The sequence below is a fragment of the Passer domesticus genome, chromosome 6 (assembly GCF_036417665.1).
Source record: "Passer domesticus isolate bPasDom1 chromosome 6, bPasDom1.hap1, whole genome shotgun sequence".
Taxonomy (NCBI): domain Eukaryota; kingdom Metazoa; phylum Chordata; class Aves; order Passeriformes; family Passeridae; genus Passer; species Passer domesticus.
The window spans coordinates 52,704,273-52,728,936 of NC_087479.1; the positions used below are offsets into that span (position 1 = coordinate 52,704,273).

Here is a 24,664-nt window from a genome sequence, read left to right on the forward strand (position 1 = left end):
AGTACCTGAGTTGGGAATTATTTGGGTGCTGTCTTCCTAATTAAGATACAATAAATTCTTGTGAAAAGCCAGGATATTGAAAAGTAGCACTAGAAAGGGCAAGGAAAAAAAACATGATATTGTGAAAAGCCTTCACAAGCCTTCACAATAATTATTTCAATATTTTTAATTTAATTTAGTACTGAATTTTCAATCACCAGCTTAAACAGAGCAGCCCATGATCCCCCATTGAAACAGGAAGAGTGATAAACCCAATCTTTATTAAACTTCCACTTTTCAAACAGACACAAACTTTGTAAAAAGACAAAATATATAAACACTAAAATACAGGAAAACATTTTTAAATCCAACATATTTTACAGGGTACACAGATTTGCAGCTGCAGAACTGAGAGCTGAGCCAGGGCTGGTGCTTTGGCTCAGTAACACAGGGTGAGATCAGTTCCAACAGCAAGACCCACATAATACACAAAATTATACACAAAACCAAGCTGGAGCTCACAGATGCTCCCAAGTTTAAGGAGTTCAGTCTCCTCACTAGAATTCCATGGCATTCCAAACTGGGACAGTGCCCCAGCACCCAGAGATGGTGCTGGACTAAGGCAATGTCAGAACTAACTTCTGCCAGGGAATCACAGTGATGGATATGAGGCTGTTGCATCCCAAACTCTGTGGGCAAGCACAGGGATTTTTAGCCTTAATTCCAAAAATATTTCTGGCTTTGGTGATGGGGGTGAATTGCTAGAGGTTAACTGGTTAATTCAGCAGATGCAGGGATAGTGTCTGGCCTGGGAGGGGTGCCAGGCAATGGATAAACACCAGATGTGGTGGGATCTGTTAAATTGTACATGGTAGTGAAATAATGACTGCAAAAGTACATTCCAGTTGTAATAATTTAGAAAACACTCACCATTGCTTTTTCCAAGTGCTCTGTAAATGACAAAATTAATGGGATATGGCAGAAGAATATCCATGCTTGGAATGACTACCCAACCATGACTATCTGTGCCAGCTTTGCCAGGAATGACCACCAGTGACTGGCAGAAGAGAAAAAGCACCTTGAACTTACAAGGCATCCAGGAATTTCCTTCTTCTCCTCTTTAGACACCTCTGCCTTTGTAAAACTTGTGGCCTACACCAAGCATTCTACTTGGTCTAAGCCATGAGGAAACTAAATAGGCAGGAACACTAGAGCTGAGTGGGTGACAGCATTCCCATTTCATGGAGACACAGCTGCAATTCTCATAAAACCAAACTCACAGGCTACCCCATTTTGACTGCTCCAGTCCTGCCTGTGGATCCAGGATTATCTGGGAGCCTGGAGCAGATTCTGATGGATCGAGCTGACTGCTCTCTGCAGGTAGTGGTGACCAACTGGAACTCTGGAGAGAACAGCAGCAACTTCCTTCTCCCTGGGGAAGATAAAATGATCACACGTGTTGGAGAGTGAGTGTTCAATCCCCATCCCTGCTTTGGGATGGAGTCACATGCAGGGGTGCTCTGCCAGCTCACCCGATATTCCCAATGTGGGTCTGCACCCTGAAGGGAAGAACAGTGGATGGGTAATCATGAGAGAGAGCCAGGCTCAACTCAAACTTTGCAAAAGCCACCGAAGAGGAGAACAGAAGCTTCACCCTGTGGAAATAAACACAAAGATCCATGCAAAACAGTCAAATGGGCTGCTTCCACCTTGGAATTAGTGCCAGCAGCAGAAATAAGTGATGCCACTGATGCAACAAGCACAGTAACTTCTCAAGAGCTCCAGGACAGACCCACAGAACTTCAGCAATAAGATAAAAATTGCCCTTCACACTTTATCAACACTTCAGAATGCAAACCCCCAACTTCCCCCACAGGAAGAGTTAATGCACACATAATTCACAGAACAATCCAGAAATTAGGGGAGAATAGAGACTACAAACACATTTTCTAGTTAACATGAAACATTCCCAGGCAGTTAAGGTTTTCTAATGCTTTAAATAGGACTGATTTACCTCCAGTTCCACAGGGTTTTTAGCACTCTTGCAAAGGGAGCTACAAAATTAGAATAACCTATGGAACAGCACCAAGGTGGGCAGAGCAAGTTCATAATTAGACACTTCTTAATTAAAGATATTCATCAGTAATGGAAGGATGAGGTGAAATTGTGTTTGTGTTGTACCACTGGGACATGCCACAAAATTGGGAAGTAGCAAGGGGAAATGGAAAGTAAAGAAAGTAAACCTCAGTTTCAGTGCCTCCCTCCTTCCATGACTGATTCTGCTCAGCTGAGGAAAACGTAAGATTAAATGAAACAAAGCCCTCAGCTACAGGTAAACTCTTGGCTCTGTTTCCTTTGCATTGCTACAATTTGGCCTCAATATTTAAGAAAGGCAAGTCAAGCAGGAAAACAGCAAGGAAGGAGAGGCTGTCTGATAATCCTAAAATCAATGAATCCATGAACAGCCTAATTTCCATGCACTGGGACACTATAGTACAATTGTATGAAAATAAATTAAATTATTCTTAAAAACAGCAGCAAAAAAATATCAATTTTAAGAAAACCAAATTGAAACTATTTCAGTGTTTTGCTTCTGATTATCTAGAAACTCCCTCTTAAGGCTACTGTGAACTCCATCTGACTGAGTCAGAAAGGATCCACACAAGGATCATCAAAGTCCAGCTCCTGGCCCTGCACAGGACACCCCAACAATGCCACCACAATTTTCTGAATTAACTCACTCTGTGTCTTTGATGTCTGTCTCCAGGAGCTGGAATTTTGCACCCCACCTCTGCAGAAATTCCAACTCATCTCCCAAGATTTTGCAGCGATTCACCACCAAGGAGATGTCCAAGAGAGCCTGGGGGGCAATCAGAAAGCAACATCAGCACTCAGGGGGTGACTATGGGATGCTTGAACACATAACTCATCCTAGAAAGTGTAAAAAATAAACATGGTTTAACTGCTACCCCAGTTTGGATGGAAAAATGAAATTGTACAAGTATAACAAATGTATATTTTTTGCTTTTTGTCCTTTCAGCTTTGCCAACAGCCACGCAGCAACACAAAAGTTTGGCCTGGCAATTTAAACCTACATTCTTTAGGAGGCAAAATGACCTTCAGCTCAATTTTCTTTTCTTTAAGGAAAAAAAAAAAAGTTTTTTTAATAAACTTCAGCTGTTAGGACTCCTGCCTTCAGAGACAGATATTTCCCCTCACACCTCAGAATTATTTCTGAGGCCCATTTTGATTTGCATTCCTGAAGTTTTCATTGAGGTGCTTTGGTTCTCAGCTCAGCTCTGTTTCCTCTGTTGCAGAAAATAATAATTGGATTTTTTTCCAGAGCCTTCTAGGTTTCCCTGGAGCGTTACCTGGGGCAAGTAGCACAGTTTGGGACACTTTTTCTGCCAGCATCCCCGACTTTCAATGAACTGGAAGATGAGTTTGTGGACTAAACAGGAGGAGGGTGGAGCTTGTTCCTCTGCAACACAAAAGAAAACCAGAAATGTTTGAAAAGCCATTTCATAAAGCATTAGAAGATTGAGCAGACATTTAGTCTTCCCAAAAAAAAAAAAAAGACTGGCAGGGCTGCTACTTTCACAAAATTCAAAAATCTCACCATCCAGGAAAGATTCAAAGTCCAGGCTAACAATGCTTCTGGAAGGACGTGCAGCGAAAAACTCATCATCTGAGAAAGGAAGTTTAAAAAACTCCAGTTATTTCCATGCTTAGCTCTGGAGTTACAGCTCCTCACCTTCAGAAACAGCCATGCATTACATACATTTCTGAATTTTCATAGGAAACATATTCAAAGCCACTTCTCTCAGCTTACACACTGTAGTACATTCTCTATTTTCCACTTCCTTTCAGCAGATCTTTACAAATATGGACATTTTAGGTTTCTATTCTCTAACATTGCAAATTCATAAAACACAAACCTACTCTATTATGTGACTCACCTATTGGGGGTCCAAACACAACTGTGAGTGTCACAGAATCATAAAGAAAATGAAAGACAGCTTGCTGGTCATTCCATTCCATCAACTCCCACTCAGTGAAACTGAAAAGAGGGAAAAAAACCCACTATTACCCCAAGTTTCAACCAACCAACCCAAACAACTTCTGAGGGACAAACATCAGAGTATTAAATGCCCTTGCAGCTATTGCCACATCATACAGCAATGAAAATGTCCAAAGCCAAACAGAGTCTTTAATTCCAAAAGAATATAAGAATCTCTTGGGAATGCAAGCATATTATATAAATTTTACATAAATGTCACTTTGGTGATTGAAGGAGAGTTGGATGTAGAAACCCTGAACACAGAGCACCACTGCAAAGCTGCTAATGGAATGGAAGTTTTCCAAGGCTTCATTGCCTACCTTAGGCTGCAAGGAGATGGGCATTCCAAGATTTCCCACATCAAATATCAAGGAAAACCAAACCCAAACACATTCCTGTACAAATATGAGCCCCTAGAAACAACTATTTAAAAATAAAACCTGGAGGTGTTTTCCTTACTCATATTTCTTTAGGATTTCCAGGCAGTCCCTTTCAGTGATCTTGAGCTTCTCCATCTCAGCCAGATCATGCTCATCCTCAGCATCCATCTCTGACAGCTCTCTGCAAGGATAAGCCAATCTCATGGGATGTGGTACAGTGGTTTAAAAACAAACCAACCCTCTAAAATCTGAGTGTGAAGCTGATTCTTAAATCCTCCTTGACACCTTACCTCAGAAGTTCCTCTTCTTGGGCTGTGATCCTTTGCAATTCTAAAGCAAAGAGAAAAAAGGACAGAAAAGGAAAAAAATGAGAGAAAAGAGCAGCACAGGCAGCCCTAATTTGCTGTGCACTCACTGTTCTTATGGAGTGAAAGGTTATAATTACTGGACAATAAAGTGCTGAATATGACACCCAGCACATGCTCTTTGGGTAGCAAGTTCTAAATTCCCTTTTTCTAGGGAGAAATCAGTCCTTTTCATTCCTTAACACCTATGTAATTATCTATGTGCATTGCAGGAAAGACAGCAGCAGTGTCTGCATCCCTCTCAGAGTTAATGCATCAGGGGTTGACTATCACCCTTCCCAGGTTCTAAAACACCAGACAAAAAGTGCATCCAGCTGGTTTCATTACCTTCCTGCAAGTTCTGCCCTCCTGCTGTTCCAGCACTGCAGCCAGCTTCCTTTTCATCCCAAAAAGAATCTGTGGGAAAGAAGAGTCAGGTCTGTGCAGAACTTCCAGATTCAATACTTAAGAGTTACTTTTGTTTGTTTGTGGGCTCTAGAAATCTCAGCACTTCAAAGTTAACTAAAAATATATATATATAAAAATGTAAAAAATATGAAAAATAGATAAAGAAGTATATAGATATACTTTTCCATATAAAAGATGGAAAAGTATCTACCAAAAACCTCAAAAGTGAAAACAACAAGCAAAACTTGTTTTATTGCACTGTTTTAGAGCTGCTGCTGTGCAGTTGGATTTCTACTCAAGGCGTTGGAGAAAAAGAATTGAAACTACAGAGCATCATTACACAGTAATGGCAAGTTCTGATTGCAGTTTGTATCAAACAACCACAAACACAGAATCATGAACTGACCTTTCAAACAACAGCTCTGCAGAAAAAAAAGAGAAAGCAGCATATTGGCCACCTCTTTGGAAACACACACCTGATTCCAGAGCAGCCACGGAGCTCTCTACCTCCTTCATCCATTCATCCACCTTTTCCATTCTGGATTGCAGCTTTCTGTATTGCTCCTAAGATGGGAAAATTGTACTTGAGTCAATGACATTATTTTAAAAGCTGAATTTTCTTCTGGGATCACCACGGGGCTCTTTGTTTGCTGATTAATTAAAGCAGCTAGTGAAATTTGTCATCATTAGAGGGAAGAGGCAACTGACAAACTGTGGGGGAGAAGCTAATAATAAGAAATTACTAAATGCTTACAGAATCTAGAGCTTTAATACATACACATCTTTGATCCCTGGCACAATGCATTACTTGTGCACTTCCTTGTTACTTATCAGAGAACCCCTGAATGACTTGGGCTGGAAAGGATTTTTAAGATCATCCAATTCCAAGCCCCTGCCATGGGCAGGGACACCTTTCCCCTACCCCAGGCTGCTCCAAACCCCATCCAAGCTGGTCTTGGACACTGCCAGGGATGCAGGGGCAGCCACAGCTTCTCTGGGCACCCTGTGCCAGGGCCTCAGCACCCTCACAGGGAAGGATTTCTTCCTAAATACTTGCTACTACTACTTACCTACTTACTAACACTGGTCTTGCCACAGTATAAAGAGGTCATTTTTGGTGGTGTTTCCTTTAATATTCCCATTTTTCACTCTGCTAATCACTAAAACTCTTAGGCAGAAGGTTCCTATGGTGTAACTGCAAGAATGCCACTGTCCCAGTGTAATATTTGCATATAAATAAAAGGGAAATGTATTTATAAGAAAGAAACTTCTATGAGAGTACACACTTATAATTAAGCTCTTACACATTTAAAGACAAGAAATGTGGTAGAAGTGATTTTTAAATGCCCTGTGGCTCCTTACCTCAGCACTCTGCAGCAGTTTCCTGTACAATGTCTCCTTCTCATTGTGAGACAAGATTTTAGCCTCCTTGGAGAAACAGGATTTCATCTTGTTCAGTTCTGCTCCAAACTTACTCAGCTGTGATGAATGGGAAATACAGAAGAGAAAGTGAATGGAAATATAATCCTTCCTGACTAGCTAGCTCAGCATCCAACATCAGTGACATTCCCATGCCAAACTAACAATGAATTATGAAAAATACTGTCTCTCTAAACAATTTAGACTTTATTTTCAAGGAATAGATCTTTGTTCTTGGCATCAGAACCACAGAAAACAAAATCTCTTGATCCAATTCTTGTGGGATACTTCTATAAATTTTCTGTGTTTTCTATGCAGTAACTGTGGGTCATTTCTTTCCCCTTTAAAATATTTCAAAGGACACATTTCCTTGCAGTCTCCTGACATGCTGGAAGTTCTCAGCAGTTTTCCACTGAGAAAACATTTTGCCTTGTTTCACCTGCTGTTATTTTGTGACCATTCTGGTTCTTATGTGATGTGAATAAATCAATTAACCCCACTTCTTCATTACACACAAACATTCTCTCCATGCAGCATTACCTCTTCATCAGTGCAGGTTCTCATTACTTCCCACAAACTCCTGGTCACGTTCACCAGGGGCTGATCCAGGACAGTCACATGTGGTTTTAACCTGAAATATGGGGGGAAAAAATGTTGAAAGCCTTTCAGCAATTTCACTGACACATAAAGCAGCATGGTGATATTTACACAATTCATTTCTAAATCTGCAATAAACCACTAGCTATATTTTCACTTTTCCTGTATGTAATGTATTAACTTTCTTCAGGCCATTTCCATGTACCCAGAGCTGAAAAAAAATGGAATTACTGATCAACTGTGTGACTGGAGAACCACTCACTCCTCTATTTTCCGAGACAGGTCCTGGCAATCCTCCTCGTAAATCCTCAGCTTGGGCCTGTGAATGTACTGGCTGTAGATGAGATCTTCTGCAGTGGGAGGTGCACTGACTGCACACTGAGGGAAAACACAGGGAAAAATAGGAAGAAAAAAAAAAATCAGTATTTTTTAGAAATAGTAACTTCCAATTATTTCAATTCTGCTTTCACGCCTTGTGTTCCCTCACACCAGAGCACAGGCTTCATTTTGGGAATGTGCCTCATCATTAGAGCTCAAAAAATGAAATTAAACATTACTGGAAGAGGTCTCCCTTTTAGACAAAGACTTGAAAATATGTATGTGTTATACAGATAAAAGAGTGCTCCCCAACAAAACAATGCTTAATTCAAACTTATGTTTAATTCAGAATTAAAGCCCCCAAGCCTTAGGGAAGCCTTATGGAGCTTTATTCCTCAAATAAATATGAGGAAGGTATTTCAGCAAGCTGCCTGTATAGTAAAGCTCATAAATAAGTGACATTAATTACTTCCACTCCTTCAGAGAAAGTTTTCAGGGGCTTTTGTGGGGGTGGTGTCTGTTTTTATCAGTCACTAGTCCACAGTAGCAGCATTATTAAGCCTGATGAATACTTAGAGACAACTCACTAGGAATAAATGTGTAAATTAAACTGAAACTAAGCTAGGAGAGTATTTTAAATAAAAAATGGAAAGGATTTAGAAGGCAGACTTCTGTTCTGTATTTCTTCCCCTTTCTTCAGGTGAGGAAATAAAAGTAGCAATGTCATAGTGAAGCATTTCTAAAGGAGAGAGTAGAACAAGCAGGAGTGGCTGATGGACACAGTGAGAACATACAGTGAAAAGGTCAGACTGAGCTTCTAATTCTTTCAAATTTATTGTCCTTAAAACAAATTTAAAAAGCAAGAATTAGCCTATTTATCCAACAACAGTAATCCCAAATACATGGTATTTGGTGAGCAGATAGAAGTCTGTTCTGGTTTTTGATTAAAGATGTCTGAGCTGCTAAAAATTGAAACTCAAACCAACAAAGGAGTATTATTTAAGGTAATTATATTGTTCCACTCACACTGGCTGGAAGCTGGCTGTGCCGGGGCTTCTGAATCACAACATGGACTTGAAGAAGAGTAAAAAACTCCCCAACTGTGATAGCACCGCTCTGAAATTTCTGTACACATGAGGAAAAATATACAGGTAAGTCCATTTTTCAAGACAGAATGTTCAGTAGTGTATAAACACAGGAGTTTTTTTTTTCTGTCAGGCCAGGAAATTGCTGTTTTCCAGCCCTGTCATACCTCCCATAAATTTTCTTCACAAATGCTGTCCGTGAGAAGCTGGGATTCCACCTGGCTGCTGCGTTGGACTGGGAAAACAAAACAGAAAGGGGGAGGTATTGGTGGGTTAATAACATTCTTACAGGGCAAAGAACACAAGGTTTGGGACTCTTGTAACAAATGGTCTCTTACTTGTTGACTCTATGTCAGCCTTCACAGAATCCAGGGAGCTGCTGGTGCTGGCCTGAGGACACCCAGGGCTTTTAGCTGAGAGATTTGGAGGTTCTCCAGCTTCACCAACTTCTGCCTGGTCCTGAGGCACAACATCAAAAGTCACCTAATATCAACAAATTAAAAAAAAATTAATATAGTTATATAAGACAACCTAACTGGATCAGTGGTTTATTGTAGCTGCTCCTTGAAAGGATTAGAGGGATACTACACAGAGAATGATTTAAAATTGGCAATCCCTCATTCTGCCTGTTTTGCCTGGTACAGGACTGCTGCACACACCAACCTGATTCTTCCAACTTGGCAAAACAATGAAAACCACAGGGAATCACACAGGAAAATGACAGCAAACTGGTGGTTGTTATGAAAAACAAGAAAACCTACTAAGAGATTCACTTACACCCCCAAAACTTAAGCCCTGGTGGTGTTCCCGTATCCTTACAGCAAGGGACCAAGCTCACCTCCAAGTCCTGAGAGGCCCCAGCATCCCCATGCTGATCCCTCTTGGCCACCTTCGGGCTTTGAGGATCCTCCTCAGTTTGTCCTAAAGCTCTTTTCCTGCTGCAAGTTTTTGTCTCTTCAAATGGATCCTTTTCAGAGTGGGGCATTTGTTTTTTATTTTTATCATCCCAAATGTTTTCCATGAGTTCGGAGCTGACAGATTCATTGGAATCCATTTCCTCCAGGCACACAGGGAGAAATTCTTCTGCTATGAACTGAAAAGGACTGAAGTTCTGCCTGCTGGACTTGTTACCTGGGGTTTCACTGGTGTTTGCTGGAATTGGAGCTTCTGCTTTGTCTGATTTTGTATTTATGTCCTGTGCACTGGAAACACGATTCCTCTTGTTTGGTAATTTAGGCTGGAATATACCCAGAGGGATATTTATTCCTGGATATTTATCCTTTGGTGCCATTCCTGTGTGATCAGCTCCAGATTCCAGACCTGTGTTCTCCTGCTTTTTGGGCTCAAAGGAGTTATTTGCCTCACTGACAGTGTTTTTTCCCAAGCTCAGGGTATCCTCTGGCTGAGCTGAGGAACTGGGCAACTGGTCAGAAGAAGCAGTTTTGGAAACAGAAACAGATTTCCTTGTCAGACCCATCAGTTTTGAACAAACACCTATAATACCTGAAGCTGCTGGTGGAAGAGTGGTTTGCATCTGATCCCCTGAACTGTCACTGACCAAAGGCTGCCTGCTTTGTTCAGAGTTTATTTGGAAATCTTTTGGAGGCGCCTCCCCTTCAGCTGACAGCTCCTCATTTTTCTTGGATTCCTTGTCAGCAGCTGGAATGAGGTTTGCTCCAGCCAAGGCCAAATCTGAATCTCCAGGCTGAGATGAATCCTCTTCCACTAGCTGGTTTCTCTGAGTACCTGGGGCATCTGGATGACCCTTCCAAGGATCTGATCCCTGCACGGGAAAGGCAACACAAGATCCCAAACTGCCACTTTCTTCCCTGTGATCCACAGGGCCCTTACTTGGGAACTCAGAAGTTACTCCCTTTGATTGCAGTTTTTCTGGTGGTGTGAGATCCTGCTCAGAATTATCTGTGGGAAGGCCATGATCCCGTGGTGCCCCTGCATCCACAGTACTTTCTTGAAGGGAGACAGAATAAATGGAATGTGGTGTTGTGCCACTGGGGACCTGGGTAGCTCCTTTCTCACTAGGAAATGCTGAATCTGATGAGGCAGAAAAGGGAATGCTGGGCTTATCCTCAGGTTCTGTGGCATTTTGTGAGGAATCCATTTCACCTCTGCAGGGCACCAACCCACTGTGCGTGTGCTGTGGCGGCTGCTGGGTGTTTGTGTGGGGCACCTGCTGGGCCTCAAACCCACAGACGTTCCTACTGACAGCAACGGTGTGGGATGCAGTGATGTCCATGTCCTCCTGGTCGTGGGCAAACACGATGGTTTTGTCAGCAGGGATGGCTGGGGCGGGCTGTCTGTGCCATGCTGTGTGAGTTGTGGTGATCTCCATATCCTCAGCAGGAGCAAAAGTGATGGTTCTGCCACAGGCAGCCTCCTGCCCGCCCCGCTCTGCCGGCGCTGTCGTCGTGGCCCCTTTTTCCAAGGACATTGTTTCATTTCCACCTTGACCAAAGCATCCAGGTGCTGCTTTGTTTTGTGACAAAACAACGCTGATGCTGTAATCTGGAACCATCACCAGACACCTGCCAATCGTGTCCATGTTTTCACCGTGGGGAAACACAACAGACTTTTCTCCAAAGAAAGACAACTGGGAACTTTCCTTGGGTGCCTCAGATGTCCTGGCCCACACTGGTTCTTCTGCACCCCTCTGGAGCAGCCCACGAGCTGAGGGAGGAGTTTTTAAATCCTCTCTTGAAGAACCTGTTTTACCCATGGAAAAATGTCTGTCAGAATCTCCTTGGGTTGGAAATTCTTTGCTTACGGCCCTCACAGGCTGGAGTTTCTCTTGCCTCTCTGAGTTTTGGCCATCTGCATTTCTTCCTATTACTGTCCCAGATTGTTCATTTCCTCTCATTCCAGAGGGAGCAGGATTGTTACTGAAAGTAAATGAACCACTTGGAGCCAAAGCAGTAACAATTTGCTTACTGGTGCTCATTTTCAAGTCCCCACATTCCATTGCTGCAGTTTGACTCACGATCTCCACACCATGACGACTGGAAAATGGGAAGGGCTGGTTTTGCAGCTGCTTGGATAATGCAGGGTTTTGATTAGAATTACTGGATTCTTGTTCTGTGTTAATAGGAGCAATCTCAAAGGCAGCAGGATGAGCTTTGGTTATGTCCATGCTTTGATCACCTAAAAACATCCCTGTTGTGTCATTTGTGCAGAAACCTGAGAGGCTTGGAGAGTTTTCTTCCAGAGGCTGTGATACAACTTTTTGGCTTTGCAAGGACAGGGATGCACTGGGGTTAGTGACAACACTCTCAGGGACTCCTCTGTTTTGCTCTTGCAACAGACACATGCTCTTGGCACAGGAACTCAGAGCACTTGCCTGGAAGTTGGTTTTTCCAAGCTTCTTGTCAACCATTATCATCTGAAGATCTTGAGCATTCCTCTCCATAGCCTGGCTCTTTTTAATGTTCCTATCAATACTCTTCACTTCAACATTTTCCTTGTCCATCTCTACAGAATATGCAGATATGTCACCCTCAGTGACATTTTTGTTCTGGTTCTTTCTTGGAATGATTTTACAGGGCATTTGTTTTGACTCTGCTGTTATCCCACTGCTTTGACCATCAAAGAAAACAGTGTGGCATCTTGTTATTTCCATTTCTTCCTGCTCAGTTACATTGGGAGGTGTGGATCTGTTACCCAGGAAATGAGGTTTGCACGTGGCAGAGGTGAACAGTGCAGTGGGATTTTCATGGTCAACATTCTCTCCACCATCCTTAACACAGCTTTTGGCCAAGTCCATGTCTTCTCCTGTGAATATTACAGTCTTCTCACCTGCAAAAACAAGCTGGGGTTTTGCAGAGGGATCAAACCTGCTCTTCAGAACACCACTAGCCACAAAATGTGAGCCAAATCCAGAGCTGGCTGCAGCAGGACCACAAGCTTGAGACACATTTTCCATGTGTCCACCTGGGGCTGAAGGCAGTTCAAGTGCACTGTTTTTATAGGTTCCAGCAGCAGGATTACCTCCAGGTGCCAGACCCTTGGGGATGTCACCACATGCCAGGGACCTGCTCCCTGCCAGCAGAGGGTTGGTACTCACTGGCTTTTCACAGGTCTTATGGCATGAACTGCTCTGTTCTGTGCTGCTGGCCTCATAGATGATGTCTGTGTAATTCCCAGTCATTTCCATGTCATCACACTTGGAAAACACAACGGATTTGTCCCCTCTGAAGATGGTCTCAGACGAAACTGAGATGGCAGACAATGCCCCGGCCTTCTGCTTCCCAGCTCGCCGCACAGGGGGGGCTCCTCTGCCTTCAGCACCTGCTCTTCTCCTGTCTGCACAAAGCTGAGGGTCCTGCTGAACATTTAAGCTGTGATTGGATGCTCTCCTGAACACAGAATTATCTGACTCTTCAGGTGGGAAATTCTTTTGGAAGTTCAGACTTTGGTTCTCAACAGTGGAGAGGGCAAAGGACACTTTTGCAGTGTGACTGGTTGTCACATCCATGCCTTCATCTGCAAACGCCTTGGTAACATCCCCACACTCCCACTGCTCTGCTGGAACCTCACTGACTCCAGGGAATGGAATTTTCACACCAGCTGCTTCACATTTTGTCATTTCCATGCCACCTTCCTGTCCTCTAAACACTCTTGTCACATTGCAGGTGTCCTGCTGAACATTTAAGCTGTGATTGGATGCTCTCCTGAACACAGAATTATCTGACTCTTTGGGTGGGAAATCCTTTTGGAAATTGAGACTTTGGTTCCCAACAGCAGAGAGGGCAAAGGACACTTTTGCAGTGTGACTGGTTGTCACATCCATGCCTTCATCTGCAAATGCCTTGGTAACATCCCCACACTCCCACTGCTCTGCTGGAACCTCACTGACTCCAGGGAATGGAATTTTCACATCAGCTGCTTCACATTTTGTCATTTCCATCCCACCTTCCTGTCCTCGGAACACTCTTGTCACATTGCAGGTGTCCTGCTGAACATTTAAGCTGTGTTTAGATGCTCTCCTGAACACAGAATTATCTGACTCTTTAGGTGGAAAATCCTTTTGGAAGCTGAGACTTTGGTTCCCAACAGCAGAGAGGGCAAAGGACACTTTTGCAGTGTGACTGGTTGTCACATCCATGCCTTCATCTGCAAATGCCTTGGTAACATCCCCACACTCCCACTGCTCTGCTGGAACCTCACTGACTCCAGGAAATGGAATTTTCACCTCAGCTGCTTCACATTTTGTCATTTCCATCCCACCTTCCTGTCCTCGGAACACTCTTGTCACATTGCAGGTGTCCTGCTGAACATTTAAGCTGTGTTTAGATGCTCTCCTGAAGACAGAATTATCTGACTCTTCAGGTGGGAAATTCTTTTGGAAGTTCAGACTTTGGTTCTCAACAGCGGAGAGGGCAAAGGACACTTTTGCAGTGTGACTGGTTGTCACATCCATGCCCTGGTCTGCAAATGCTTCAGTAACATCCCCACACTCCCACTGCTCTGCTGGAACCTCAATGACTCCAGGGAATGGAATTTTAACATCAGCTGCCTCACATTTTGTCATTTCCATGCCACCTTCTCTGCCTCTAAACACTCTTGTCATATTGCAGGTGTCCTGCTGAACATTTAAGCTGTGATTAGATGCTCTCCTGAACACAGAATTATCTGACTCTTTGGGTGGGAAATCCTTTTGGAAATTGAGACTTTGGCTCCCAGCAGTGGAGAGGGCAAAGGACACTTTTGCAGTGTGACTGGTTGTCACATCCATGCCTTCATCTGCAAATGCCTTGGTAACATCTCCACACTCCCACTGCTCTGCTGGAACCTCACTGACTCCAGGGAATGGAATTTTAACATCAGCTGCTTCACATTTTGTCATCTCCATGCCACCTTCTCTGCCTCTAAACACTCTTGTCACATTGCAGGTGTCCTGCTGAACATTTAAGCTGTGATTAGATGCTCTCCTGAACACAGAATTATCTGACTCTTCAGGTGGAAAATCCTTTTGGAAGCTGAGACTTTGGTTCCCAACAGCAGCAGAGAGGGCAAAGGACACTTTTGCAGTGTGACTGGTTGTCACATCCATGCCCTGGTCTGCAAATGCTTCAGTAACATCCCCACACTCCCACTGCTCTGCTGGAACCTCACTGACTCCAGGAAATGGAATTTTAACATCAGCTGCTTCACATTTTGTCATCTCCATGCCACCTTCTCTGCCTCTAAACACTCTTGTCACATTGCAGGTGTCCGGTGGCTCATGGGAACAGCCAAATTCCCCAGACAGTTGTGTCACATCTCCTGAGCCTTGGGAAGGGACACAATCAACACTGTCCTTGTCAGGTCTCTCAGCAGGATTGTTTGACTTCACTCTCTGCAGAAATTCATTGAAATCTATTTTTTTCACAGCAGTGGCTTCTTCCTTCTGCTCCAAAGACGGCCCCGGATGGTTTGTGGAGTCAGAGAGCAAACTCAGCTCCTTGCTGGCTTCTGCCTTCCCCTGGCTGGAGTTTAACTTAGCCAGGAAGGAGGTGAAGTCTATTTTCTTGGTTCTGTCGGGCTGGTGGGTGCTGAGGTTGCGTGAGATCATGGCTGTGTGACTGGCTGTCATCTCCATCTCATTCTCCTCCGAGAAGAGGAGGGTGGTGTCCTGCCTGTCTGTCCTTGGAGCAGCGTGGTCCACATCATGCCACTGAAATACAATTTAAAAAAAGAGAATTCAGTGACTGGCACTTAAAACAAATGACCAATGGTTTATTCTATTTAAAACTGAAGTCAGATAATGTTGATTAATGTAAAGTCCTAAGGTTTTAGCTCTAAAAGTCTTTTTTTAAAAAAACTAACCTGTTAATTTGAGGCCTCCCTGATAAGCAGTAACACATCTGAGGAGAGGGCAAGGACTAAATGATGCAAATACATAATATTTAAATAGCTTTTAATGAAACAGTGTGTCTGATCTTACATTTCACATCTAGCCACACCTTAGCAAGCACAGACCAATTACTAAGGCTTATGGATCAGTATTTTCTATTTCTCTACAACATGATTTCCAGCTTTTATTTCCACCAGTTTATCATGCACCTGCTCCAAAGCAGCAGCACCATGCTGCATGTTTCAAAAGACTTTTTCACCACGGATAAGGGAGATTTTAGTTTCTTTAACAGAAAGCACTTCCAGTTTTCTAGCTGTGGGGGGAAATTGTCATGAAATATATTATATTTTATCAAGTATAATGAATATATTTGTTACCAGATGATAAATTGTCTACACCTGGTGAATTAACACAATGCTTGCTTGTTCTCCAAAAACTACTGGCCTGTGGAACTGCTCTATGTCCATTGTGTAGGAAGGAGAACTTATAAAAGTTTGTAACCAGTGGTGGCCACTTTATACACTGGAAGATCAAGAGATGTGGCCTAAGGAGAGAAGCTTGCAGAAAAATATATATTGCAAATATGTTGTTTCATATAATGGAAAACAAGTGTGATGAAATCCCTTGTACACTTGAAAAGGAAAACAAAGGGTTGAAAGAGGTGCTGTTTTGTGTGCAGCATGGGACAGAGGTGCTTAAAGTGCAGGCAAGAAGAGGAGGAGGATGATTTGGAGCTGATGGTTGCTCTGGGGCAAAGAATAAAGGGGGTGAATCATGAATCACCAGGGAATACAGTTAGACACATAAGAGAGTCTTGGAAAAGTGAACTGGAACAGAAAGAACGTTTTAGGGGATAGGAGGGTTTTGGTCTGATTGTGGGACCTGCTAGAAGGCAGCAAGGAAATGTTGGGAGAGATGCCAAGGAAGTTCTGATGGCTTCCCTCCAGCAGGTGGTTGTGAATTATGGTCTAGTAACCTTGTTTCTAATAGTGGATTTAATGTCAGGGAGAAAGGTGGCAGGAGTTTAAAGAGAAAATCCAGACAGAGCTGCCAAAGTGCTTGAAACCATAATTAGGACTCAGGACACCCTTCAGTCAGAAAGAATTGTTAATTGTATAAAGTATACTTTAGTAATTTGTAGGCATTAGTGGCTGAGGTATATCTGGCAATTTGCATTGTGATAACCAGTGTCTGAAATGTATCTGGCACTTTGTATGTGATAGTTGATAGCTGAAATGTATTTGGTAATTTGTAAAAAAAGGGGACACTGGAAAATGGAGTGTCCCCCAGCCAGGCAAATCAAAGAAAGAACCCAAACCAGGCTCTTCAAGCCATCAAGCCCAAGACCTTAAGTGAAAATGAAAAATCCCCCTAAAGGAACCAGGGGAATCACCCTCAGCTGAGCCCTGGTTACATTATTGCTGGGAATGAAAAGGTAAATTTGTAAATTGATATAGAAACAACTTATTCAGGACTAAATATATGCAGAGGAAAACTTAGGCCAGAACCTTTAAGAGTTGTGGGTGCAACAGGGAGGGAAGAGAAGAGGCCTTTTTTACAACAATTACTATTTAAATTAATAAAACAGTGGGGAAACACCAATCTGTATACTCCTGAATGCTCAATCCCCTTGCTGGGGAGAGATTCATAGGGAAAATTGGATGTTCACATAACTTTCTAGGATGGGGAAATACAAATTGAAACACCAGAATTCAAAGCCATCAAGGCAAAGATTTTTATGTTACAGGAATCAGAAGAGTTGGATGAAATCCCAGAGGAGGCAGAGAATGCTGTAACCCTGTTGGTACAGGCAACTGAGATGCCTGGATGATCAAAGGTGGCCACATTGGTGAGGATTACTCTCAAACCTGAACACAGACTGGTAAAGCAAAAGCAATATCCTATTCAATCTGAGGCAAGGGGAAGCTGGAGAGACTTATAAAAATGTTTATAATATTGAAAGAATTTGAATCAGAATATAACACATCGATATTATCAGTTATAGATTACCACAAGATTTAAGGGCCACCAATGAAAAGTTCCTGATATTCATCCAGTGGTAGCTAACCTGTACACACTCTGGACAGCACATAAAATTGGAAAGTATCCTGCCAGCAATCAAGACTGAAAGTGACTCAATGCTACTGTAAGTCTGCTGCTACACTTCTTAGAACAATCTGGATACACAGTGTCAAAGAAAATGGCACAAATAAGCAAAGAAGCAGTAATATATTTTAGTTTTGAGATCTTGCAGGAAAAAAAAAAAAGAAGCTTGGGAAGCAGCTGAAAAGAAGCCATTTGCCAGACTCCAGAGCCCTCTTATGTATGGCTGGATGGTGTTGGTTATGGATTGCAATTATGGGGTGCTGGCAAAACCCTTGCATGGTCCTCCACCAAAAATGCTTGGACTCCTGAGAGTCAGAGCACCTGAAAAGCCCTCAAAGAGCCTTAATGCCAATCCCTGCACTGGGAGCCTCGCTCTTGAACAAAACCATTTGAGTTATCTGTGCATGAAAGGATGCACCTGGCACTGGGGGCACTGGCTGGCATTTGGGGTCATGGAAGCAGCCTGTCCAAACAACTGGACAGTGCAAGGGAAGGTGACCTGGAGAGCTGAGAGCAGTGAAACACAAAAGCTTGGTGTGTGCCCCCTATTGGGACAGCTGGTTTGGAACAAAAATAAAAAACTTTGGAGGATGTCCTTGTAAAGCCCATCAGGTTGGAGACTCCCCAGTTAATGCAGGGATTCAATCAGCTGACAGAACAGCAGGAGAAGTTACTGGAAAAGGCATCCTTGCACGAATACCTAGTAAAAGTTGAATGTCAAAAAAAACCAAAAACCAAATCAGGACAGGCAGTTAGCCCCAGTACTGGAAGCTACAGAAAATCCCAGCAAGTGATCAGTAAATTCACAAAGGTGAGTAATTGCACCTCCAAATGTATGTATAAGATAACAGAACTAAAACCATCAAGAAACACTTCAGGAAATAGGAAATATAGTAGCTAATGTATAAAGGAATACAGCAAGTACAAAGATGACAGAAATTAAGATCAGTTACTGAAAAATAAGTAATTTGTTTTGCAGAACAATCTCAAGGAAGGAAGGCCACCTCCAAGGTTAGTAAAACAGGTAATTATTGTCAAATCACCAGGTAATTATTGCCAAACTGAATTTGTAGAACTGCCCAGGCAGAATGAAGGGCTGGTAGATTTTAGTATTTTGGTACTTTCTCTAGGTGGCCAGAAACTTTCCCATGCCACACCATCAAAGCAAGGGAAGCCACAAAATTTTACTGAAATTAATATAATAGTGTTAAAATTAACTCTTGTAAGTCTTAAAAGGTGCATTGTTACCAAGAAATCATTGGGACCAGACATCCTTTCAAACCACAAGATCCAGTGTTCATCAGAACCTGGAGTTTTGGCCAACCCAGGAGAAGTGGAAGGCACCATATCAAGCCTCCTGGTGACCTACACTTCCCTCAGGGTGGAAGGAATTGAACCCTGAGCTCATCACATGTGGGTAACACAAGAAAGCACACATTAAACACAGCACAGACAACACTGACTCACACCCTGGGGTTTTTATGTAGATATGCAAATCCTATTGTTTTAGGATAGGATATTATTTTCTAGGGAAATGAAAATTATAAATAATTACCTATTTATAATAATACTAGAAACTATATTCTTAATTTCTTGGAAGAAAAATATAGTCTTAAAGTTAGTGCAAGATTTTGGCAAATTACACAATACAACATGGACCTTACAAAACAGATTAGCTTTAGAGCTATTAGTGCTACCCAAACATGGAATATGTGGTTATTTAAATTCAAACAATTCTTGTTGTGTGCACATTCCAAATGTGACTCCTAAATCAGATGATCAAATAAGATAAGAACTGGTTGCTGCATCTAGCAGAGAATTAAGGGCAGAATTAGAAAGTAACTAGTTAAATGAAATATTTAAAGAATTTGTATTTTCTCTGACTGGTTAGTTGGCCTTACTTTTGCAAAATATAATTGTGATCATGTGAATAATTGTGATTATTATACTTGCCTCAAAAACTTATATTAGTAAAAAAAAGTAAGTGAGGCTCATGAAGGCTTGCAAAGCAGACAAGAATGGAGGAGCTACTTCATTACTGAGAAGTTGTAAAGGAATTTCAGAAGCAAGTTATTTATGTTGCAGTCTAATGACTATCAGATTAGGACACACTTCCAAATACAGAATACTCAGTTTCAAGAGAATTTCATGTGAATACAAAGGCAGTTAACATTTTTAATCTTTATTACACAAATTCTTGTGATGTATTTTGGACACTGGTATTTTCAGCACCAAAAAATCAAAGCCTTCACATACCTCAGTCTGCTGCCCCAAGGCCTGGATGGGAGCATGAAGCAAAGTGTTCATCCCTGGGGAAAGAAAGGGAATTCTCCTGTTGTTATTATTTTATCCACTGAGCTGAAGCTCAATCCTCTGAGTAAATAAACACAACTAGACCCAAATATATTCTGAAAAACAGTTTCATTACTCCCTTCAGCACCTCAAAGGGCCACCCAGACTTCCATAACAGGATCCTTGTAAACAACTCCAAGGGACAAAGCCCATCCAGAGAGCTCTCCCAAGGCAGGAAGATTGCTCCAGGCACATTAAAATTTCTCACAGATAATCAAGAGCTTTAAAGGAACAGAGTAATTTAGTTATTAAATCTGTTTTCAAACTCACCAGTGATCTCACATGGAACAGCCTCAGGGTCTTCATTCCTACAAAAGGTGGGTTTGAGAAACAGTTTGTTAAAAGGTTTCAAAGAGAAGCCTTGACCTGTAAAGTGAAGAGGCAGAGAACTGTGCTGCACAGAATTCTGTGGCAGAGCTCGTGTGGGTCTGAGCAGCACACACCAGACACTGCTCATTTGTCTTCAATATATTCTAATTTGAGTCACAAGCTTATTTTTCCCATGAAATTAACTATTACATCACAAACCACTGTTCAACACACAGTGGTATTTTAATTTTTAAATGACTAGAAATACTCATTCTTTATTTTTCATAGAATCTATGATTTTATGGAATTCCTCTTCTCACATACAAAGTATCTAATCTGTTTATTTTACCACCAAGTGATTTTAATTTTACAGATCCCACCACTGTGCTTTATCTACAAGAGCTCTGAGGCCAGACTAACACTATCTTTTTTCTGAGGAAAAAGTTTGGTAATAAACACTGAAAAATAACAAATATCTATCAGACATGATACTTACTGATTAGTCAATGTATCATCCTTCTCATTTGCTGAACACTCTAAAAATAAGAAAATGACAACATTACAATGTGAAAAGCATGATCACAGTTGTACTCAATTATCTTAAAGGTTTTGGCCAACCCACACAATTGTGACTCAATATGAGACAAGAGTGAAGTGCACAGAAAACAATGTTCTGAAGTTCTCACTCTCCATGTGTCTCCTCAAGGCAAGAACTCTGTGATCAAGGAGTTTTCACCCAGGCCAGGATAAAGGGCTGACCATGTTGTTCCCTCCCCAAATGAAAAAGTTCTGATTTCTTACATTCAAACTAAAATCTTTTTGCTAATAGTCTGAGAAACCTGTCAAGAAAAGAAAAAGGAGCTTTACCTGTATTTTCTGTCTCTGATGTGCTGTTCTTAAGATCTCGCTGGAAGACTCTGCAGCTAAGAACAAAACCACCAGTTTTTAAAAACACAAAACCATCTCTAAAAGCAAATTTAAAAAAAATTCAGCACTAATTTGTACATTTTATACATGTTCTGAAACCAGATATTAGAAGCCAGAAGTGTACTGAATCCAGCTGTAATTTTCAGGAAGAAGATGCCATTATGACATTTAAGATGCACGAATGGAAAACAAAAATTCCAAACTGTATGAATTTTCACTGAACTGGGCTTTTTTTTCAGACAGGAAAATGAATAATGGCTCTCAGGGCTCAACCAACTCAACATAAAAATCCTCCTGCTGCTTGCAGTCACTTGTGATGACTCAGGGAGGACACTTTCAGGGGGAAGGGATGCACTTTTTGGCTGAGGGAGGGATGCAGGGGTGCAGCTGCCTCACTTGATGGTGCTGGCGAAGCTGACCCTGCGCGAGCTCCTCCTGCGTCTCTCCGTGTGGATGTCCTGCCACAAAACCAAACAAAAGTGGTGTGTGAATATTGTTACCAAAAATGCTGCATCAAAACCACCTGTGTTATTACAGTGACACAGATGAATTAACAAACACTGAAAGGGATTGGGAGGAAAGGGCTTGGTAGACCTACCTCTGTCATTTCATTCCCATTTCCCAGATCATCCAGAGGATTTCGTGGAGCCTTTAAAATCTGAAAGAAAACACAGGAGATTCTGAAAGAAAACAAAGCTGAGAGTCCAGCTGCAGGTTTTTCAGCAGAAGAGAGTTTCTAAGAGCCAGCAGTGCCCCAGTCAATCCTCTCAGGCTCTTTTGGAATGCTTTTCTTCAAGCAAGTTCCTCTGTCAGCTTCCCTTGGCTCCTTTCCCCCCTCCCACAGTTTTATTTTGGGGATTTTATTGAAGGTTACTCACGGAGGACAGTCGCTTCCTCCTGATGTGCTCTGTGTTATCCCTGCAGGGCAAAAAGGCAAACAGGTATTGATGCCTGAAGTTTTTAGCTTGAATGTATTTTTCATGTATGAGGAGTTCTGTAGCCTGTTAAGTGCCTCAGTGTAACTCCCAGTACTTTCCCACAGGGAACAGGCCCTTATTGACACATTGCTAAAATTCTTTTTAGTCTTGCCTGTTACTTCTCCAAGGACATTTTTATTTTGCACCATGTAATCACTGGTATAATAAGGGTAGGGGAGGAGGGCAGAACCCAGGGAGGAGATAACCTAACCAACTGCTCCTCTCATTGGACAACATCAGCCAGATACTCCAATTTCCCAATCCCATCAGTTGTAAGGATCTAATCTGGGGCATTGTTTTTCACCATATTATGTAGCTGAAGGGTTCCAAAGTAAAGTTTTGCTTTTATATTATCATTTATATAGCCTGGAAAAGTTTGGTTCTATTTCCAGGCATCAGTATGAAGGCACAAAATTGCACCAAGGTATGTTTCCTGAATGTTCCTACCATGGTTTTGAGGTTAATGAATTGATTTCTCTGTCATTTTTACAAGTGTGAAATTAAATAAACAGCATGCTTGGAACAGATTGATCATTTCAGCACTGGTTCCCAGGATAAGTTTTGGAAAACTCAGCAGATTGCCCCCCCCAGTCTCACAGTCAGTTCATCTCCTGACAATCCAGCACTATGAAATCCCCTCACCAAACACCAGAGAAACTCCCATGTCTTCCTCACAATGGAAAACACATTTCATTCAAGAGATGCTGAGGTGCATTACAAAAGGTTTTGCCTCTAAAGGGCAATACTTATACCACAGTAAAATTCTTAGAGGGTTTCAACTCACATTTCCACGTTAGGGTCTGTGTAAATCTTGTCCATTGCTGAAGGATAGGCTTTTGCTATAAAATACAGCACAAAATTCAAAACCATTAATGAGCCTGAGCAGGATAACTGCACAAACCACAGCTGGCTATTAGCTTTTGATGCTGTTTTCTCCTCTCCATCCTTCTCTAGTCACAGAAATGCTCTGAAGTACAACAGGCCTCTCAAGCCAATGTTCTCCTGTTATATTCACATTAGACATATATTGTATACCATGTTAGAAAACAGCAGGGCTAGCAATTTAAGTATTACTGGTTTCTGACCTTTTATTTAAAGTTAGGATTCTGGTAAATGCTGGGAGATAAACAAGATCAAACGTCATCCACGACAATGTTTGCTCTGACACATACAAGACATTTTCCCTCTCTCTCTAAACTGAATTTCTGGTATTTCAGCTTGTGCCTGTTGCTTCTTGCTCCTTGCCTAGATACAGCCAGAAAAGCATGGCTCAATTATCTTAAAACCCTCCTGAAAGGAGTAAGAAGAATGTGTTTTTACAAACTATGAGTCTGCCTAAGCCAGAGGCTGGCAGATGAGCTAAGCAACAGAAGAATGTCACTTAGTGACACTGACTGTTGCTTATCCAAGGCGCTGCTAAATTCCTGGACTTGGGGAAAAGAACAAATGTACAAAGAAAAGGAGGGGACAGGAGGTGCACATTAGAAGAGGGTCTGTATCAGGCAATTCAGGAAGTCTGTATCTCTCCAGTACCTCAGCCAGTTGGAAGGGAAATCAGGATAAAAAGGAGGCTGCATCCCCCAGCAGAGTGACAGACAACATGGAAAATGGCAGATAGCCTCTCCCTTTATTCATGAATAAAGCTATGGGACTCCTGTGTCTCCTTTTTAGACATAAACCTCATTAATTAATTTTCCCAATGCAGGCAGCAATTTCTTCCCGATATCCCAACTAAACCCACCCACCAAGGAGGGAAGGACAGGGAAGCTCGCTGTGGGAGACAAGCCTGGAGCCACAAAACCCCTGACCACTCTGCTATTGGGGATATGAATCTGAAATTCACTTCCCAACCACCTTCCTTAGCTTTTCTTCTCTCATCCTGCTTGGAAGTCCTCTGCAATCCTTGAGGGGGAGCGGAGTCGCTGTGCTGATGAAGACCCCCCCCCCTTTTTTTATTCCCTCGTGTGACTCTGCGAACACGGGAATCGCTCCATAACTCTTCAGTCCATCCCTCCCCGGCCTTTTCCCCCTTAGGATAAGCCGCTAAAATCTCTTTTTCCGTCTCTTTTTGCCCCCGCGCCCTCGCTTTAGGGCCCTCACAGCCCAGGCGCCAATCACTTACCGACCACAAACGCCGCATTAATCACCTCTGCCATTAATTGCACCGCATTGACGCGTTCCCCGGGCATTAATTACCTGGGATCGATCCGCACCGCCCTTACCGGGGGGTTCCCCTCACGCTCAGCCCTGATTCCATCCAGCCGCTCCCGGCGCAGCGCCGACCTTCTCCGCGCGCCTTCTCCCGCGCTCCTTCCCGCAGCGCCCGCCCCGCCGCTTCTCCGCGGGGGCCCCTCGGCCGCTCTTACCTCCCGCTCGGGGCCCCCCGCTCCCCAGTCCCGGTTCCCGCTCCCCGTTCCCGGTTCCCGCTCCCCGGCCGCCGCCGCCCCGTTCAAATCCAACCGCCCGCCCCGCGCCGTGACGACACCTTGGCGCCGTACGGGACGGCTCTGTACAACATGGCGCCCCCCTCGTGCCGTACAACATGGCGGCCTCCAC

At 42.7% G+C, this 24,664-nt stretch overlaps 1 protein-coding gene across 3 annotated transcripts; it reads right to left on the bottom strand.

The window, feature by feature from the left end:
- Positions 1–243: 243 nt before the first annotated feature.
- KNL1 (kinetochore scaffold 1) lies at positions 244–24,482 on the bottom strand. Of its 3 annotated transcripts, none has more exons than XM_064425594.1 (26): positions 24,305–24,482; positions 22,893–22,947; positions 22,010–22,049; positions 21,730–21,789; positions 21,528–21,589; positions 21,072–21,127; positions 20,701–20,740; positions 20,166–20,203; positions 19,800–19,852; positions 9,429–15,257; positions 8,929–9,073; positions 8,758–8,825; positions 8,532–8,630; positions 7,450–7,565; positions 7,131–7,221; positions 6,534–6,650; positions 5,648–5,735; positions 5,112–5,180; positions 4,710–4,749; positions 4,499–4,600; positions 3,939–4,039; positions 3,599–3,667; positions 3,351–3,460; positions 2,721–2,839; positions 1,512–1,634; positions 244–1,411 (listed from the first exon to the last, which is right to left on the bottom strand). In XM_064425594.1, exons 2-26 carry the CDS (start codon positions 22,925–22,927, stop codon positions 1,306–1,308), a joined length of 7,776 nt encoding a protein of 2,591 aa, XP_064281664.1. In that variant the 5' UTR covers positions 22,928–22,947; positions 24,305–24,482; the 3' UTR covers positions 244–1,305. The 3 variants fall into 3 exon arrangements, with proteins under 3 accessions (XP_064281664.1, XP_064281663.1, XP_064281662.1); XM_064425593.1 differs by lacking the exon at positions 24,305–24,482 and adding an exon at positions 24,231–24,279 and having other exon boundaries at positions 8,929–9,049; XM_064425592.1 differs by lacking the exon at positions 24,305–24,482 and adding an exon at positions 24,231–24,279.
- Between the last annotated feature and the right edge of the window lie 182 nt (positions 24,483–24,664).

Excerpts from the sequence above, each read along its gene's own strand:
- KNL1 (XM_064425592.1), bottom strand. The coding sequence starts at position 24,264 with ATGGCAGAGGTGATTAATGCGGCGTTTGTGGTCG. Across the intron at positions 5,181-5,647 it reads CGTGGCTGCTCTGGAATCAG|ATTCTTTTTGGGATGAAAAG; the intron begins GTGTGTGTTTCC and ends TCTTTCCCACAG. Across the intron at positions 1,412-1,511 it reads ACCCACATTGGGAATATCGG|GGAGAAGGAAGTTGCTGCTG; the intron begins GTGAGCTGGCAG and ends TATCTTCCCCAG.